Source organism: Antechinus flavipes, chromosome 6 (genome assembly GCF_016432865.1).
Source record: "Antechinus flavipes isolate AdamAnt ecotype Samford, QLD, Australia chromosome 6, AdamAnt_v2, whole genome shotgun sequence".
In the NCBI taxonomy this organism is placed as follows: Eukaryota; Metazoa; Chordata; class Mammalia; order Dasyuromorphia; family Dasyuridae; genus Antechinus; species Antechinus flavipes.
Genome location: NC_067403.1, coordinates 262,708,354 through 262,725,686, shown reverse-complemented (window position 1 = coordinate 262,725,686; position 17,333 = coordinate 262,708,354). Strand labels below are relative to the sequence as shown.

The 17,333-nt window shown below is 49.1% G+C and overlaps 2 protein-coding genes across 6 annotated transcripts; both read right to left on the bottom strand.

Annotated features, from left to right (window-relative positions):
* Window positions 1-1,307: 1,307 nt before the first annotated feature.
* Window positions 1,308-10,334, bottom strand: LOC127541931 (keratin-associated protein 5-5-like). Of its 3 annotated transcripts, XM_051967271.1 has the most exons (4): window positions 9,931-10,334; window positions 9,686-9,873; window positions 6,557-6,560; window positions 1,308-2,443 (listed from the first exon to the last, which is right to left on the bottom strand). In XM_051967271.1, the coding sequence occupies exons 1-4, from the start codon at window positions 10,331-10,333 to the stop codon at window positions 1,869-1,871; spliced, it is 1,170 nt and encodes a 389-aa protein (XP_051823231.1). In that variant the 5' UTR covers window position 10,334; the 3' UTR covers window positions 1,308-1,868. The 3 variants fall into 3 exon arrangements, with proteins under 3 accessions (XP_051823231.1, XP_051823232.1, XP_051823233.1); XM_051967272.1 differs by lacking the exons at window positions 1,308-2,443; window positions 6,557-6,560 and having other exon boundaries at window positions 9,197-9,873; window positions 9,931-10,065; window positions 10,183-10,334; XM_051967273.1 differs by lacking the exons at window positions 1,308-2,443; window positions 6,557-6,560 and having other exon boundaries at window positions 9,197-9,804; window positions 10,048-10,334.
* A 5,217-nt stretch (window positions 10,335-15,551) lies between these two features.
* LOC127541945 (keratin-associated protein 5-5-like) lies at window positions 15,552-16,689 on the bottom strand. Of its 3 annotated transcripts, XM_051967304.1 has the most exons (3): window positions 16,538-16,689; window positions 16,286-16,420; window positions 15,552-16,228 (listed from the first exon to the last, which is right to left on the bottom strand). In XM_051967304.1, the coding sequence occupies exons 1-3, from the start codon at window positions 16,686-16,688 to the stop codon at window positions 16,017-16,019; spliced, it is 498 nt and encodes a 165-aa protein (XP_051823264.1). In that variant the 5' UTR covers window position 16,689; the 3' UTR covers window positions 15,552-16,016. The 3 variants fall into 3 exon arrangements, with proteins under 3 accessions (XP_051823264.1, XP_051823265.1, XP_051823263.1); XM_051967305.1 differs by having other exon boundaries at window positions 15,552-16,159; window positions 16,403-16,689; XM_051967303.1 differs by having other exon boundaries at window positions 15,552-16,689.
* Window positions 16,690-17,333: the final 644 nt, after the last annotated feature.

Genomic DNA, 17,333 nt, shown 5'->3' with positions numbered 1-17,333 from the left:
GGAGAACAGAGGCACAGGCCCACAGCCCACTGCTGATAAGGAAGTCATGAGGTTTTCCCCATTCCCAATGGTGCTGGCACTTGGTCTGAGGTGGGGGGGGTCTGTCAAAAACATTCTGGAAAAGAGCTTGTTTTCCTTCCCTTTTAGGGGCTCTACCAAACTGCAGAAGCAGGCAGGATCTCTTAGCTAAGGCCATTCTTCTCTGTATAACCATATATTCTCAGTGGGGCTTCTCTGCCCAACTGATAGTTGATGCAAAGAGATTTTCTGTCTTTCCAGACCATGGACAAAATGCTCAAAGAATTCTGCAAAATGGGGTCACGGCATATTTATGAAAGACTGCCTGCTTCTTTGGGTTTCCATTTTATTTCTGCTGGTTTTTGGATGGTTCCTTCCTGGAGTTTTTCAATACTTTTCTGTCTTATCCCTCCCAGGTTTTGTTATCACTACCATAACAGTAATCTTCTCTGATGAAACAATTTGCTGAAATGCAAACCCCCAACTAACTCTTTGTCTCTCTCTGTCCCTCTGTGTCAGTCTGTGTCACTCACACACTGTGTGTGTATCTGTGTTTCTGTGGTTATCTGTGTGTCCTTTTTCTTGTCGAACTCACAATATGTGCATTTCCCCCAACATGAGAGATTTTTCTGTTTTTTTTTTTCTGGTTTCTGAGAACTGAAATGAGGGTAGCACAATTAATCACCTGGAAGAGAGTCTCAGTCAAACCATCCCCCAACACATGCAGAGCCAACACCCAAATGGATGTAAGTAGCTCCAGTTCAGTAGAGATCAGTAGAAATCTGTGTCTCCCTGCTTCAAGGTGGAGGGAGCATGGCTCCTGTGTGATTGGTCAGGGGCTAGGTCTGTTCAGGGAATGCGAGAGCATTTGGAGTCAGCTGATGAATGGGGCGGCCATTCCTCTACATGCATCCTTCTGAAGCCCAGTCTGACTGGAGAAGGGCAGGCAGGAGATAATGGGGCTATCACTTAAGCCCTAGACATTGAGTGTTTCCCTTGGAAAATGGAGGCCCAGCTCCATTGGCAGTCAAAGTGTGCTGTGTGCCCAGAATGGGCTCTAAAAGCTTGAGTTCTCGGAATTGAGATCACCCCCCAGAGAAGTCACTCAGTGTTGATCAAAGGCAAGAATAACATCGCAAAGGGATCAGTTCTGGACCAATGTCACCAATCTCACAATGGGCCAGACCCAGAGCTCAAGAACCCTGAATGTACCTGTCTGTGAAAAGGGCTAAGTGATCAGGGCACAGAAAACAGATCTCCCCAAGAAATTTGTGAAGGAAAGAAAGATATTTTCAGTGTTAAGGGTACGTTTTATTGAAACAAAATGATTTCCCTGGTTTCCAGGGATAGTCAAAGGAGCCCAAGATAAGCAACAAGACCCTTTGGAGGAGAGAGTTGGGGCATCCAGGAATGAAGACTGTTGGGAGGCAGCTCAGCAATCAGCAGTGATGGCCTCACATCTGGGAGCAGGCAGATGATCCTTTGGAGATGATCCAGAGGTTCCACTGGGGTCTGCATGGTATACTGGGCAGCCCTTTGCCAGATGTTCTTGGCAGGGTGATGTCCCTTTTGGCAAGGAGGTTGGAGAGAAGGGGATAGGGAGCAGTCCTGTGACTCAGTGGTTTCCAGGCTAAGGAGATCAGGAAATCCCAGAATCAGGGTTCCTAAATGGTCCTGAGTCCTGGGTCCTGGGTAATCTGCAATGATGCTGAGATAGGAGCTGTGGGTGGGAGCTGGGAGTGGAGGAGGGAACTTACTGAAGGCAGACTGCTTTAAATTAAGGTCGAAGGGAAGGGAATGGAGTGAGCAGCAGATACTAAACTGGTAGCAAAAAGGATACAACAGTTGGACTAGCAGCAGCAGGGCTTGCAGCAGCTGGACTGACTACAGCAGGGCTTGCAGCAGCTGGACTGGCAACAACCCCCACAGCCTCCCCCACAGCTGGAGCAGGAGCAAGCAGGCACACAACAGCAGACAGGCTTGCAGCAGCTGGACTGGCAACAGCTGGACTGGCTGCAGCAAGGTTTGCAACAGCTGGATGGGCAACAACCCCCACAGCCTCCACCACAGCTGGAGCAGGAGCAGGCTGGCACACAGCAGCAGACAGGCTTGCAGCAACTGGACTGGCAACAACCCCCACAGCCTCCACCACAGCTGGAGCAGGAGCAGGCTGGCACACAGCAGCAGACAGGCTTGCAGCAGCTGGACTGGCAACAGCTGGACTGGCTGCAGCAGGGTTTGCAGCAGCTGGACTGGCAACCACCCCCACAGCCTCCACCACAGCTGGAGCAGGAGCAAGCAGGCACACAGCAGCAGACAGGCTTGCAACAGCTGGACTGGCAACAGCTGGACTGACTACAGCAGGGCTTACAGCAGCTGGACTGACAGCAGCCCCCACAGCTGGAGCCACAACCCCCCTTGCAGCCTCCACCACAGCTAGAGCAGGAGCAGGCTGGCACACAGCAGCACACAGGTTTGCAGCAGCAGACGGGCACACAGCAGCTGGAGCCACAGCCCCCACAGCTGGAGCCACAGCCCCCACAGCTGGAGCCACAGCCTCCTGAACAGCCACAGCAGCTCATGATGTTGAGAGATTGGAAGAGATTGGTGTCCACAGGGGAGGAAGGTCTCAAGAGAGAGGAGTCAGTGGGTTGTGGAAGCCCCTCTCAGCTCCCAGCTTTTATACTGTGGTGCAGTCCCGGGGGCAGGCCTGGGCACGTGCCCACAGCCTCTCTGGCAGATCCCCTGCAGAAGCAGGAGCAGGCCCCCTGGCTCCCTGGGCTGTTGTTGGACACTGGTCTCCGGCTGCTACAGGGTCAGCCTTTGGTTTGTTTGGGAGCAGGCCTTGTGGCCATGACTCACCTGGAAGCACCAGGCGCCTGGATTGCAATTGGGCATGTTTGGCCCTGGTCACAGGGACCTGGGGCTCTGGGAGCTCAGGGCAGGAGCCTCCAGGTTCCCCAACATCAGCCCCAGCTGACAAGGAGATGGCAAGAGCCCAGGGAAGAAGCAGGAGCTTCCTGAGATCTGGGAGCAGGTGCCAGCAGGCACGTGCCTGGCAGAAGGTGGTGGGCTCCTGAGCCCCATGGCCCTGCCCAAGGCAACAGGCTGAGGGAGGAGTCAGGCCCAAGGCAGGGCTGAGAAAGCTGCTGCAGACAAGGCAAAGGAGCCATGACCCAAGGATGAAGGGGGCAAGACCACAGGCGGGCTCCAGGGACCATGGTCCTGTGCTGTGTCAGGTGAGAGGGGACCAGGCAGTGGGTGCCCAGAGAAGGGAGGGAGGGAGAAGGAGGCCCAGCCCAAAGGGCCAGCTGGGCAAAGAGTGCCTGACCCAGCAGAGATGAAGGATCTGGGCTGGGGAGCGGGATCCTGACGGGACCAAGGCCAGGGGAGGCAGATTCCTGGGAGTCCATCCATGAGACTTGGAGCTCATTGCTGTCTTCCTGTGGGGAGATGGATCCTGGCTTGACCCATTTCAGGCAAAAGACCACAGCAGCAACTGGGTCAGAGATCAGGGGGTTCAGGGGGTTGCATCTCTGGTGGCATCAGCAGCAACGATAAGGAATTGTGCCCATGACTCCTGGCACTCATGGAGATTGGGGTAAGGCAGAGAAGGCTCCCCCAGACCTTGATGTGAGGAAAAATCTGTTGAGAAGGAGAGGACTTTTATAATTTGATAAAGAAAAAAAATGGGCAGGGCCCTGAAGACTAGGAACTCACCCACCTTGGGTCGTGGTGTCCCCTGGTCGTAACCCAGTAGCAGGCAAGGGAGAACGTATTTACTATGGCTTTTTGTAAAATCATATTGGTTTTTCCCCAATTACATGTAGAACCTTGACTGATATTTCCTGCTTGACATTGTGAGTTCCCACGTCTCTTCCACCATTGTTTCCTTCTCACCTCACAGAAAAGAAACACAGTTTACTGTAGCATAACCATATATATATATACATACATACATATATAACACGTTACATATCCCATAATACATATATAACACGTTTCAATATCCCATAATTGTGTGAAAAAATCCTTGAACAAAAATGAATAGAGAGAAAGAGAAAGAAGGAAAGAGGATGAAAGAAAGAAGGAAAGAAAAAAAGAAACATAAAGAAGAGGAAGGAAAGATGAAGGAAGGAAGGAAGGAAGGAAGGAAGGAAGGAAGGAAGGAAGGAAGGAAGGAAGGAAGGAAGGAAGGAAGGAAGGAAGGAAGAATAAGAGAAGGAAGGAGGAAGGAAGAGAGGGAAGGACAGAGGTTCCAATCATATGTTTTGGTCATTATTCAGATGCCTGGAATTTTCTCTCGAATCCCTTTTTAGCTGTCTTGAACTATTCTAAGGATGCATATTGCTGCTTAAAACAATAAGCAGGAGGCAGAGACTCCATGTCCACCAACTCCCACCACTTGTCTTAGAAACCAGTCATCACAAAGCAACAGATTAGGGTCTGGCAACCACAGAACTACAGCACTGTGAAGGTCTGGGGCCTCATGGCCATTGTGACACCCTGTCTCTCTGTCTCTCTCTCTCCCTATTTCCAACACACTTGTCTCTCCCCCTGTAACACATCCCATCTCTCTCTCCTCCTGGTTCCAATATATTCTCTCTCTTTCTCCAACATACTATTTCTCTTTCTCTAACATGCTCCCAAACCAATAACCCTTAACAATTTCAGGTTTCAATATTTCAACAGTGATATTCTGACTAGATGTACCATTCAAACTATTCATTGCTTTTGCAAATCAATCTTTCTTGTTCCTTGTCTTGAAAATCACCACTTTTTTCCCCCTTAAACTTTAAGATTCACAATGAAATAATTCTGGATCAGATTTCATAAAATTTGCTCATATATCCAGCAGAACTAACAAAATTTTAAGGCATAACTCATAACTTTACAAATTACCAAATATATATATATTTTTCCCCTGAGGCAATTGGGGTTAAGTGATTTGCCCAGGATCATACAGCCAGAAGTGTTAAGTGTCTGAGACCAGATTTGAACTTAGGTCTTCCTGACTTCAGGGCTGGTGCTCTATCCACTGCACCACCTAGCTGCCCCCCCAATATGTCCTTTAGAAAGCAAAATGCTATCTAATTAGGGGATACAAACATGTGACCTCCTCTAAGGTAAGCTATCAGAACTTTGTTTTAATAACCAACATTTTACCTTAAAATCAAATCAAATACAGCTTTAAATTTCAATATTTGCACACAAATTTCTAAGATCTTGTGCTTAAAGTAAACCAATCCACAATTCTAGCACATAAAATTAAATAGTGATTGTCTCATATAATAAAAAATTTTTTTCCAAAGTCAGTGCAATAGGATTACGATTTATATAAAAGTGCTTTTTACTATGATGTCTCAAATAACAAACTTCATTGAACTGGTTGAGCGTAGTTTCTTTCTCTCCTGCTCTTCCCACATGTCCCTGATGCAGTCAGGGAATGGGGGAAGAGGAAGAAAAAGAGACTCTCTTTACTCTATGTACTATTCTTCTCCAGGAGGCCTTAATTTAATTGAATTTGCTTCCAAATGACTTTACCCACACATACAAACTTCAGTTATCTCCACATTGGTATTGTATTTTGGTCACATCTAAACACCCATGTAAAGTTACCAAATATGAAGCAATTAAATCCAATAAAGAAGTGAACACTCAGATAGATTTGCTTTATGCGAAGCACTTTGGAATCTTGAAATGACCAATTGCCAAGTTACCCAATCGTTACTCTCAACAATTTTCCTGCAGCTCCAACTTTGGCCAGAGTTGGCTTCTACAGGAAAGTCAGACCGTTTTCTCTTTTTAATAAATTCTAGCTTGCAGAACAGACATGACATTGACAGTCTACACAAAGACACAAACCCAGACAAAAATTACATGGAAGAGTACTATCCCTTTCCTACACACAACAGATATACCTCCTCAAACACATTTTTTTTTTGCACCAAACATTTGAATTGGGCTGCTCCCTCCCTTTGATGATCCCAGTTTCCCCTACTAGGACTACTCCTTGACACTGGATTGTGATGTTCTCTTTGGTTCAGTTTCCTTGGGATCTCTGGGAGCAGCCTTCGTTTCAGTTCAGTAATCACCACACGAGTAGCCAGGGGCTAAAGTCCAAATCCTTTATTGTCTCCCTCAAAGTCTTGTCTCCTTTCTTGGGGCCCAGTTAGCTTTCTTAGAGGCCTACCTGTCTCTTTGGTTCTGAGAGCTTGAGCTCTTGCCTGTTTTCTCTTGCCTCTGAATCTCTCCGAATCCAAAAGTTTGCCTCCAGCTACCACAAAGGTGGACAATGGAATGAATCTGTCTCAGCCTCCAAGAGATTCTAGTGCACTTGTCTTTTCTGGCCCTGAGAGCTTCTTCCTTATATGTTCTATAGTGTGTATAAATCAATCATTATATCACTAGGAAACCATTATTTGTTGTAGGATTAAATTAATCATACTGAACCATGCTAAATTAGATAACCTTTGTCTCTATCAATTCCAATGACTTAGTACCTTGTAAGAATCCATTGTTTCAAGTTCTGGGCCACAACACTGGATCATCAAATCTCTCTGGGGAGAACATCCTATTTCATGGTTTAACCTCCTGTATTACACATAGCTGATTTCTCAAATCTGACCATTAAGCCCAGAAGTCACTTACCTTCTTGGCCAACAAGGGTAGCCCTGCTTTGTGTTGTTTATCAGGACCTCCTTCTGGCTCATCCCTTGACACTGGATCAACAAGCCTTGGTGATCCCAGGGCTCACTGCTGCCTAGGGACAGCCCAAGGACACAGACCATGCCCTGGAGAGAGCAGCTCCACTGCCCCTTCCCTTTTTATCCCTGGATTACACATACATTACCCAGCTGTTCACACTTGCCCTCGGCCTTCTTCTTCTTCCAGTACTTGTGTTTCATTTGTATCTCAGTGTCTCTCCTAGGCCTATACTTCACAGAGAGGGAGGTTGAGAGTCTTAGCTCAAGGACAGTCAGAGAAAACCCAACCTGGTGCCTACCTTGAATCAGAATAGCAGCAATCTCTCTGGGAAGTTAAGATCACAGACAAGCCCCCAAATTACCTAATCAGAGATATCTTCAGGTAAAAAGAGAAAGCATCTCAACTCACAAATATGTGCCTCATCTGGCAAACAGGAAGTAGTAAAGCTGGTTAAATAGAAAAGACCCAAGTCTTTTCATTGAATGAACTAAAAAGCAAGTGACAATGATTAACAAATGGTCACCAATGTTATCTACTTCCTGTGGGTCACGTCACTTTCTCTCATTTCATGAAGCTGTCTTGGGGTCTTTAGGCCCTTTAGAGACCTGTAGGCTTAGAAATCATGTGACTTCCTATAACCTGGGCCCAAAGACTGCTAGTCAGGCTCTGCAGACTTCTGGGAATAAGGATGACCCTGACTTAGGACTAGTGTGATCATTCTATCTCATAGACTTTTTGAGAAAACTTCATCTGCTCACTCACCATCAACATGACTAGCAACTTCCTTTCCAATATTGGTGTGGGCCAGACAGGAACATTCCTGTGCTTGTTCTGTTTGTCTGAGTAGGTGCAGACCTTGCTGGGGAAATGAGGAAGGAGCATAGGGGAGAGACCTACTGCCATGTGCTGCCTGCAGAGCTACTTCCTGCCCAGCCCTTCTTGGGGTTTCATTGTTACCTGAAGAGAAACTGTTCCTTCTTTGTCTATCTCAGGGAAGAGTGGAAAGAGTGTTTGCTCTTAGGCCTTGGCAGGCTGGAAGTTTTTCTTCTTGGCCTACTAGCCTATTGGAACTGTGACTTGGGCCCATTCATGGCTTGAGGGATCCGAGGCCATGGGCTAGAGAAGCCATGAACTCCTCCTTTGGAGAGGTGACTTTGCCTCCCCTTTCCTTTCTTCTTCCCTTCCTTGCTTTTCCTTTTCTGGTTGCTATGGCTACCTAATCTTTCTAAGACACCTGCCTAGGAGAGCAGAGGCACGGGCCCACAGCTGATGGGGAAATCTTCCAGGGTTTCCCCATTCCCAATGGTGCTGGCACTTGGTCTGAGGTGGGTTCTGTTGAAAACATTCAGGGAAAGAGCTTTCTTTTCTACTCTTTTAGGGTCTCTAACTTTAGAAATAGGTGGGATGTCTTGGCTAAGGCTATTCTCCTCTGTATGATCATATCCATTTGGTGAAGCTTCTCTTCCCAACTGATAGTTGACCAATGAGATTTTCTCTTTCCAGATCATGGGCAAAATGTTCAGGGAACTGTTTTTGCATTCTGCAAACAAGAAATAAGGCAAATTTATTACAGAATGGCTGCTTCTTTTGGCTTTCATTTTATTTTGATGGTTCTTTCCTGGAGGTATTCAATATTATTCTCTACCTGCCTTATCCCTCCCAGGTTTTGTTATCACTATTATAAGAATCATTTTCTCAATGAAATAATTTGGTTAAATGCAAACCCCCAACAAACTCTCTTCCTCTCTCTATCCCTCTCTGTCAGTCTCTGTCTCTCAATTTCTGGGTGCCTCTATGTGTCCTTTTCTTGTCTTACTCACAATATGTGCATTTCCCCCCGACATGGTAGGTAGGTCTGTATTCTAAAGACACCAGGGAGAGCACAATTGGTCCCCTGAAAGAGAGTCTCAATCAGACTGTTCCCCAACACATGCAAAGCCACCACCTAAATCGATGTTAGCAGATGCAGTTCAGTAGAGATCAATAGAAAGCCTTGGCCTCTGTATTCCCTGTTCAGGGAATACAGAGAATAAAAGGGCATTTGAAATCGGCTGGAGAATGAGGTGGCCATTTCTCTACATGCATCCTTCTGAAGATGAACTGACTGGAGAAGGGCAGGCAGAAGATATTAGGGCAGCCACTTAAGCCCTAGATATTGAGTATTTCTCTTGGAAAATGGAAGCCCAACTTCCTGGACAGCTAAGTACTGTGTGCCCAGAATGGGCTCTGAAAGCTTGAGCTCTTGGAATTGAGATCAGCCCCACCCCTCCCCCCAGAGAAGTCACTCAGTGTTGAAGGCAAGAGGATTGTAGCAAAAGGACCAGTTCTGCACCAGTGTAACCCTGATCTCTTAATAGGCCAGAGCAAGAGCCCAAGAACCCCAAATGTACCTGTCTGTGAAAAGGCTGACTAGGTGCTCAGGACACATGCAACAGATCACCCTAAAAGGTTTATGAAGGAAAGCAAGACATTTTCAGGATTGTGAGTAGCTTTTATTGGAACAAAATAATTTTTGGGATTTCCGGGGATAGGCAAAGTAGACTAAATTAAGCAAAGAGACTTTTTGGAGGAGAGAGTTGGGGAGACAGGGAATAAGGCTGTTGGGAGGCAGCTCAGCAATCCCCAGTGATGGCCCCATCACTTTGGGGGCAGGGCAGATGATCCTTTGGAGATGACCCAGAGGTTCCACTGGGGATCTGAATGGTGTGCTGGGCAGCCCTTTGCCAGGTGTTCTTGGCAGGGGAAGTTTTCAGCCTGGGGAGGATGGGGAAAGGGGATAGGGAGGGCTCCTGGGACAGGGCTGTTGTAAGGCTAAGTAAAGAGATCAGGAAAGCCCAGACTCAGGGTTCCCAGATGGTCTTAGGTCCTGGGTCATCATCAAGGAAACTGAGACAGGAGCTGTGTGGGTGGGAGCTGGAAGTGGAGGAGGTGAGCTTCAGATCTTACACTGGCAGCAAACAGGGGCACAGCAGCTGGACTGGCAGCAGCAGGGCTTGCAGCAGCTGGACTGGCAGCAGCAGGGCTTGCAGCAGCTGGACTGGCAGCAGCAGGGCTTGCAGCAGCTGGACTGGCAGCAGCAGGGCTTGCAGCAGCTGGACTGGCAGCAGCAGGGCTTGCAGCAGCTGGACTGGCAACAACCCCCACAGCCTCCACCACAGCTGGAGCAGGAGCAAGCAGGCACACAGCAGCAGACAGGCTTGCAGCAGCTGGATTGGCAGCAGCAAGGTTTGCAGCAGCTGGACTGACAGCAGCCCCCACAGCTGGAGCCACAGCCTCCCTTGCAGCCCCCACAGTTGGAGCCACAGCCTCCCTTGCAGCCCCCACAGCTGGAACCACAGCCTCCCTTGCAGCCCCCACAGCTGGAGCCACAGCCTCCCTTGCAGCCCCCACAGCTGGAGCCACAGCCTCCCTTGCAGCCCCCACAGCTGGAGCCACAGCCTCCCTTGCAGCCTCCACCACAGCTAGAGCAGGAGCAGGCTGGCACACAGCAGCACACAGGTTTGCAGCAGCAGACAGGCACACAGCAGCTGGAGCCACAGCCCCCACAGCTGGAGCCACAGCCCCCACAGCTGGAGCCACAGCCTCCTGAACAGCCACAGCAGCTCATGATGCTGAGAGATTGGAAGAGATTGGTGTCCACAGGGGAGGAAGGTCTCAAGAGAGAGAAGAATCAATGGGTTGTGGAAGCCCCTCTCAGCTCCCAGCTTTTATACTGTGGTGCAGCCCGGGGGCAGGCCTGGGCACGTGCCCACAGCCCCTCTGGCAGACACCCTGCAGAATCAGGAGCAGGCCCCCTGGCTGCCTCTGGGTCAGGCTTTGGTTTGTTTGGGAGCAGGCCTTGTGGTCGTGACTCACCTGGAAGCACCGGGCGCCTGGATTGGCAAACGGGCATGTTTGGCCCTGGTCACAGGGACCTTGTCACAGTGACCTCACTCACACACTCACACTCACACTCACACACTCTGGGAGCTCAGAGCTCCAGGCTCCCCAACATCAGCCCCAGCTGACAAGGAGATGGTGAGAGCCCAGGGAAGAAGCAGGAGCTTCCTGGAGATCTGGGAGCAGGTGCCAGCAGGCACATGCCTGGCAGAATGTGGTGGGCTCCTGAGCTCCATGGCTGTGCCCAAAGCAACAGGCTGAGGGAGGAGTCAGGCCCAAGGCAGGACTGAGAAAACTGCTGCAGACAAGGCAAAGGAGCCATGACCTAAGAGTGAAGGGGGCAAGACCACAGGTGGGCTCCAGGGACCATGGTCCTGTGCTGTGTCAGGTGAGAGGGGACTAGGAAGTGGGTGCCCAGAGAAGGGAGGGAGGGAGAAGGAGGCCCAGCCCAAAGGGCCAGCTGGGCAAAAAGTGCCTGATCCAACATAGTTGAAGGAGCTGGCCTGGAGAGCAGGATCCTGAGGGGACTAAGGCCAGGGGAGGCAGATTCCTGGGAGTCCATCCATGAGACTTGGGGCTCATTGCTGCCTTCTGGTGGCGACATTGATCCTCGATTGCCCCATTCCCCCAAAAAGAGAACAGCAGGAGGGGAAAACTGGTGAGGGATCTGGGATCAGGAGTCAGGGGGCTCACCTCTGGTGGAATTAGGAGCAAAGATGGGGAGCATTGTGTCCTTGACTCCTGGCACTCATGGAGGTTGGGGTAAGGCAAGGAAAAGCTCACTCAAACTTTGATGTGAGGGAAAATCTGTAGGGAGGGGGATGACTTTTATCATTGAATTAAAAACAATTGCGCAGGGCCCTGAAGACTAGCAACTCACCCACTTTGGATCATGGAGCCCCCTGGTCCTAACGGGGGGGCTAGCAAGGGATGGTATTCACTGTGGCTATTTGTAAAATGATGTTGGTTTTCCCTCAATTACATGTAAAACCATGCCTGACATTTCCTGCTTGAAGTTTTGAGTTTCCAAGTCTCTTCTGCCATTATTTCTCTCTGACCTCATAGAACACTTTATTGTAGCATAAGCATATATAAATATACAACACATTTCGAAATCCATAATTGTGTGGAAAAAGTTCCTGAACAAGAAAGGACAGAAAGAAAGAGAATGAAATAGAAAGAAGGAAAGAGGATGAATGAGAGAAAGGCAAGAAAAAAGATAGAAGCACAAAGAAGAGAAAGGAAGGAAGGAAGGAAGGAAGGAAGGAAGGAAGGAAGGAAGGAAGGAAGGAAGGAAGGAAGGAAGGGACAGAGGGAGGGAGGGAGGGAGAGAGGAAGGAAGAGAGGAGGGAGGAAGGAAGGAAAAAAGGAAGAAAGGAAGAGAGAGAGGGAGGGAGGGAGGAAGAAAAGAAGGAAGGAGGGAGGGAAGGAGGGAAGTTCCAATCATATGCTTGTTCATTATTCTGATGCCTGCATTTCTTTCTCTGGTTGTGGAGTCTGCTACATCATGGGTCCTTTGGGAGTCTCTAAAATCATGGTGTTGCTGAGATCAGGGAAGTCATTTCCAGTTGTTCAAACCACAGTTCCACTGTTACTGTCGAGAATGTTCTCTGGTTCTGGGCCTGTGTCTGCATCAGTTGTTGTCCATGTTTCCAGGTTGTTCTGAAATCATCCTGCTGGTTATGTCTCAGAGCACACTGAGAGTTCCCCCTAATGGAATGGCACAGCTTGTTGAGCTGGTCCCCAATGAGGTGCATTCCCTTCATTCCTCATTCTGAGCTCTCCACAAAGAGCTCCTACAAATGCTGGGTACTGAGAGGTTCTTTCTGAAATCTCTTTGGATTATAGACCAAATCATGGTTCTGACACCTCAAAGTGTATTCTGAGTTCCATGGCCATTTAGACATAGTTTTTTTTATTTTTTTATTTTAGTTTTTATTATTGTGATGGCTTTTTATTTACAAAACATATGCATGGGTAGTTTTTCAACATTGACCCTTGCAAAACCTTCTGTTCTAACTTTTCCCCTCCTTCCTTCCACCCCATTCCCTAGCTGGCAGGTAGTCCAATACTTGTTAGATATGTTATAATATATGTTAAATCCAACATATGTATACATATTTATACGGTTATTTTGCTGCACAAGAAAATTTGGATTTAGAAAGAAAAAACCTGAGAAGGAAAACAAAAATGCAAGCAAACAGTAACAGAAAGAGCCAAGTCCATCAGAATTGTTGTTGCCATGTATAATGATGTCCTGGTCCTGCTCACTTCACTCAGCATCGGTTCCTGTAAGTCTGTTCTGGCCTCTCTGAAATGATCCTGCTGGTCCTTTCTTACAGAACCATAGTATTCCATAACATTCACATTCCATCACTTATGCAACCATTCTCTAATTGATGGGCATCCATTCAGTTTCCACTTTCTAGCCACTTCAAAAAGGGTTGTTGGGTATAGATTTAAATGTCTTTCCTAAATGTGTGGATCAATTCACACCTTCACTCAACATGTATCCATGTCTCAGTTTTCCCAGGGTTCTCCAGAAGCTATTGTTTTCCTTTTTTTCCCAAGGACCAATCAGATAAGTCTGAGGTGGGAGCTCTAGACTTGCACTTGTCTGATCCAGGCTGACTTAGAGCATTTTGGCATAAGACATGAGCCTCCTTGCATTTCTTTATCTCAAAACTGCTTCTTCTTATCGTTTGACCATTGGTCAGTTGGGGAATGACAATCCATTTCTCTGTCTATTGGAGAAATAGGGGCTGAGGTATATGCCCAGTCCCACCTTCACTTGTGTGTTTTGTTCCAACTAGTGCGGATTTGGTTTTCTTTGGGCAAATCCCTTTGAATGTCACCTAATCCGAATGTTCCCTCTTGCATGTCTGCATGCTCCCTGGATCCTGTTGGGTACTCAGTCATTTCCCGATCCATAGATCAGCCAGCTCTAGCATGGATTGGAGATATCAGCTTTTAGGACTAAATGATGGATCCATCTTCTTTTGGCATGTGGTGAGAGAGGCTGGTCTACACCTTCATTCTGCCTTCCTGTGTTCCATGTTTCCCAGCAGTTTTTGTCAAGGAATGAGTTTCATCCCCAAAGCTTGGTCTTTGGGTTCAGCAAACTGTACAGTTCCTAGTGTCCTGTGTCCCGAGTCTCTTCCCCTGCTCTAGCCCTCCCCTTTGTTTCCTTTGGAGGAAGAGCTGGTTTGGATACTTAGCACCTTAAGATGCACATTGACACCTGGTCCCATAGGATTCTTGTGGCTGCATTCTTGCATCCCACCCCAGGCAGGGAGGCTCTTCTCTTTGTTCTTTGTGCTGCTTTGGCCCTTCAGGTGGGGCTTTCCCTTTTGGATTGGGCAGGATTGAGGACAGGGCCTGCAACTAATAGGAAGGTTGGAGAGGATTAGCTCCCCAGCCAAAGGTCCCTAGCTCAGCCAGGAAGGCCAGACCTCACCTGTCTTTGAGAGTAAATATCCCCAGGAAGATTTTCTCCTTTTTTTTCACTCTGTTGCTCTGCCCTTGGCACCATCTACTTGCCCCCAAGAAGCTGTCTGTATCCCTGCCACCTTTCTCTCCCCTCATATGGCTCACCTCACCACCATCTTTGCTTTATCATCTGCATCCACTAACCCTTCACAAAGAGACCCTTGGCCACAGGCCCAAGCCCTATGCTGCCCATCTTACCCGATGGCCACTTTCTTCCAGCCAAGCCCCATGGTTCCTTGTCGAATTCAATCCTAGGCCAAGATGGAAAGGGAGCTTCCCAAAGAGATGGAGCCCAAATCTTCCATCCCCCTAGTCACAATCCCCAGAAGCATTCTGGCATGAAAGGGATGGGAGGAGTCCTTTTCATGAACTGGGCTTCTTAAAATCCCAGATGTCTTGGCTAAGGCTATTCTCCTCTGTATGATCATATCTATTTGGTGAAGCTTCTCTTCCCAACTGATAGTTGACCAATGAGATTTTCTCTTTCCAGATCATGGGCAAAATGTTCAGGGAACTGTTTTTGCATTCTGCAAACAAGAAATAAGGCAAATTTATTACAGAATGGCTGCTTCTTTTGGCTTTCATTTTATTTTGATGGTTCTTTCCTGGAGGTATTCAATATTATTCTCTACCTGCCTTATCCCTCCCAGGTTTTGTTATCACTATTATAAGAATCATTTTCTCAATGAAATAATTTGGTTAAATGCAAACCCCCAACAAACTCTCTTCCTCTCTCTATCCCTCTCTGTCAGTCTTTGTCTCTCAATTTCTGGGTGCCTCTATGTGTCCTTTTCTTGTCTAACTCACAATATGTGCATTTCCCCCCGACATGGTAGGTAGGTCTGTATTCTAAAGACACCAGGGAGAGCACAATTGGTCCCCTGAAAGAGAGTCTCAATCAGACTGTTCCCCAACACATGCAAAGCCACCACCTAAATCGATGTTAGCAGATGCAGTTCAGTAGAGATCAATAGAAAGCCTTGGCCTCTGTATTCCCTGTTCAGGGAATACAGAGAATAAAAGGGCATTTGAAATCGGCTGGAGAATGAGGTGGCCATTTCTCTACATGCATCCTTCTGAAGATGAACTGACTGGAGAAGGGCAGGCAGAAGATATTAGGGCAGCCACTTAAGCCCTAGATATTGAGTATTTCTCTTGGAAAATGGAAGCCCAACTTCCTGGACAGCTAAGTACTGTGTGCCCAGAATGGGCTCTGAAAGCTTGAGCTCTTGGAATTGAGATCAGCCCCACCCCTCCCCCCAGAGAAGTCACTCAGTGTTGAAGGCAAGAGGATTGTAGCAAAAGGACCAGTTCTGCACCAGTGTAACCCTGATCTCTTAATAGGCCAGAGCAAGAGCCCAAGAACCCCAAATGTACCTGTCTGTGAAAAGGCTGACTAGGTGCTCAGGACACATGCAACAGATCACCCTAAAAGGTTTATGAAGGAAAGCAAGACATTTTCAGGATTGTGAGTAGCTTTTATTGGAACAAAATAATTTTTGGGATTTCCGGGGATAGGCAAAGTAGACTAAATTAAGCAAAGAGACTTTTTGGAGGAGAGAGTTGGGGAGACAGGGAATAAGGCTGTTGGGAGGCAGCTCAGCAATCCCCAGTGATGGCCCCATCACTTTGGGGGCAGGGCAGATGATCCTTTGGAGATGACCCAGAGGTTCCACTGGGGATCTGAATGGTGTGCTGGGCAGCCCTTTGCCAGGTGTTCTTGGCAGGGGAAGTTTTCAGCCTGGGGAGGATGGGGAAAGGGGATAGGGAGGGCTCCTGGGACAGGGCTGTTGTAAGGCTAAGTAAAGAGATCAGGAAAGCCCAGACTCAGGGTTCCCAGATGGTCTTAGGTCCTGGGTCATCATCAAGGAAACTGAGACAGGAGCTGTGTGGGTGGGAGCTGGAAGTGGAGGAGGTGAGCTTCAGATCTTACACTGGCAGCAAACAGGGGCACAGCAGCTGGACTGGCAGCAGCAGGGCTTGCAGCAGCTGGACTGGCAGCAGCAGGGCTTGCAGCAGCTGGACTGGCAGCAGCAGGGCTTGCAGCAGCTGGACTGGCAGCAGCAGGGCTTGCAGCAGCTGGACTGGCAGCAGCAGGGCTTGCAGCAGCTGGACTGGCAACAACCCCCACAGCCTCCACCACAGCTGGAGCAGGAGCAAGCAGGCACACAGCAGCAGACAGGCTTGCAGCAGCTGGATTGGCAGCAGCAAGGTTTGCAGCAGCTGGACTGACAGCAGCCCCCACAGCTGGAGCCACAGCCTCCCTTGCAGCCCCCACAGCTGGAGCCACAGCCTCCCTTGCAGCCCCCACAGCTGGAACCACAGCCTCCCTTGCAGCCCCCACAGCTGGAGCCACAGCCTCCCTTGCAGCCCCCACAGCTGGAGCCACAGCCTCCCTTGCAGCCCCCACAGCTGGAGCCACAGCCTCCCTTGCAGCCTCCACCACAGCTAGAGCAGGAGCAGGCTGGCACACAGCAGCACACAGGTTTGCAGCAGCAGACAGGCACACAGCAGCTGGAGCCACAGCCCCCACAGCTGGAGCCACAGCCCCCACAGCTGGAGCCACAGCCTCCTGAACAGCCACAGCAGCTCATGATGCTGAGAGATTGGAAGAGATTGGTGTCCACAGGGGAGGAAGGTCTCAAGAGAGAGAAGAATCAATGGGTTGTGGAAGCCCCTCTCAGCTCCCAGCTTTTATACTGTGGTGCAGCCCCGGGGGCAGGCCTGGGCACGTGCCCACAGCCCCTCTGGCAGACACCCTGCAGAATCAGGAGCAGGCCCCCTGGCTGCCTCTGGGTCAGGCTTTGGTTTGTTTGGGAGCAGGCCTTGTGGTCGTGACTCACCTGGAAGCACCGGGCGCCTGGATTGGCAAACGGGCATGTTTGGCCCTGGTCACAGGGACCTTGTCACAGTGACCTCACTCACACACTCACACTCACACTCACACACTCTGGGAGCTCAGAGCTCCAGGCTCCCCAACATCAGCCCCAGCTGACAAGGAGATGGTGAGAGCCCAGGGAAGAAGCAGGAGCTTCCTGGAGATCTGGGAGCAGGTGCCAGCAGGCACATGCCTGGCAGAATGTGGTGGGCTCCTGAGCTCCATGGCTGTGCCCAAAGCAACAGGCTGAGGGAGGAGTCAGGCCCAAGGCAGGACTGAGAAAACTGCTGCAGACAAGGCAAAGGAGCCATGACCTAAGAGTGAAGGGGGCAAGACCACAGGTGGGCTCCAGGGACCATGG

Coding starts and splice junctions, on each gene's coding strand:
- LOC127541931 (XM_051967271.1), bottom strand. CDS start 10,333: ATGAGCTGCTGTGGCTGTTCAGGAGGCTGTGGCTCCAGCTGTGGGGGC. Junction 9,874..9,930: donor TTGCTGCTGCCAATCCAGCT/GCTGCAAGCCTG, acceptor GCTGTGGTGGAG/GCTGTGGGGGTTGTTGCCAG.
- LOC127541945 (XM_051967303.1), bottom strand. CDS start 16,688: ATGAGCTGCTGTGGCTGTTCAGGAGGCTGTGGCTCCAGCTGTGGGGGC.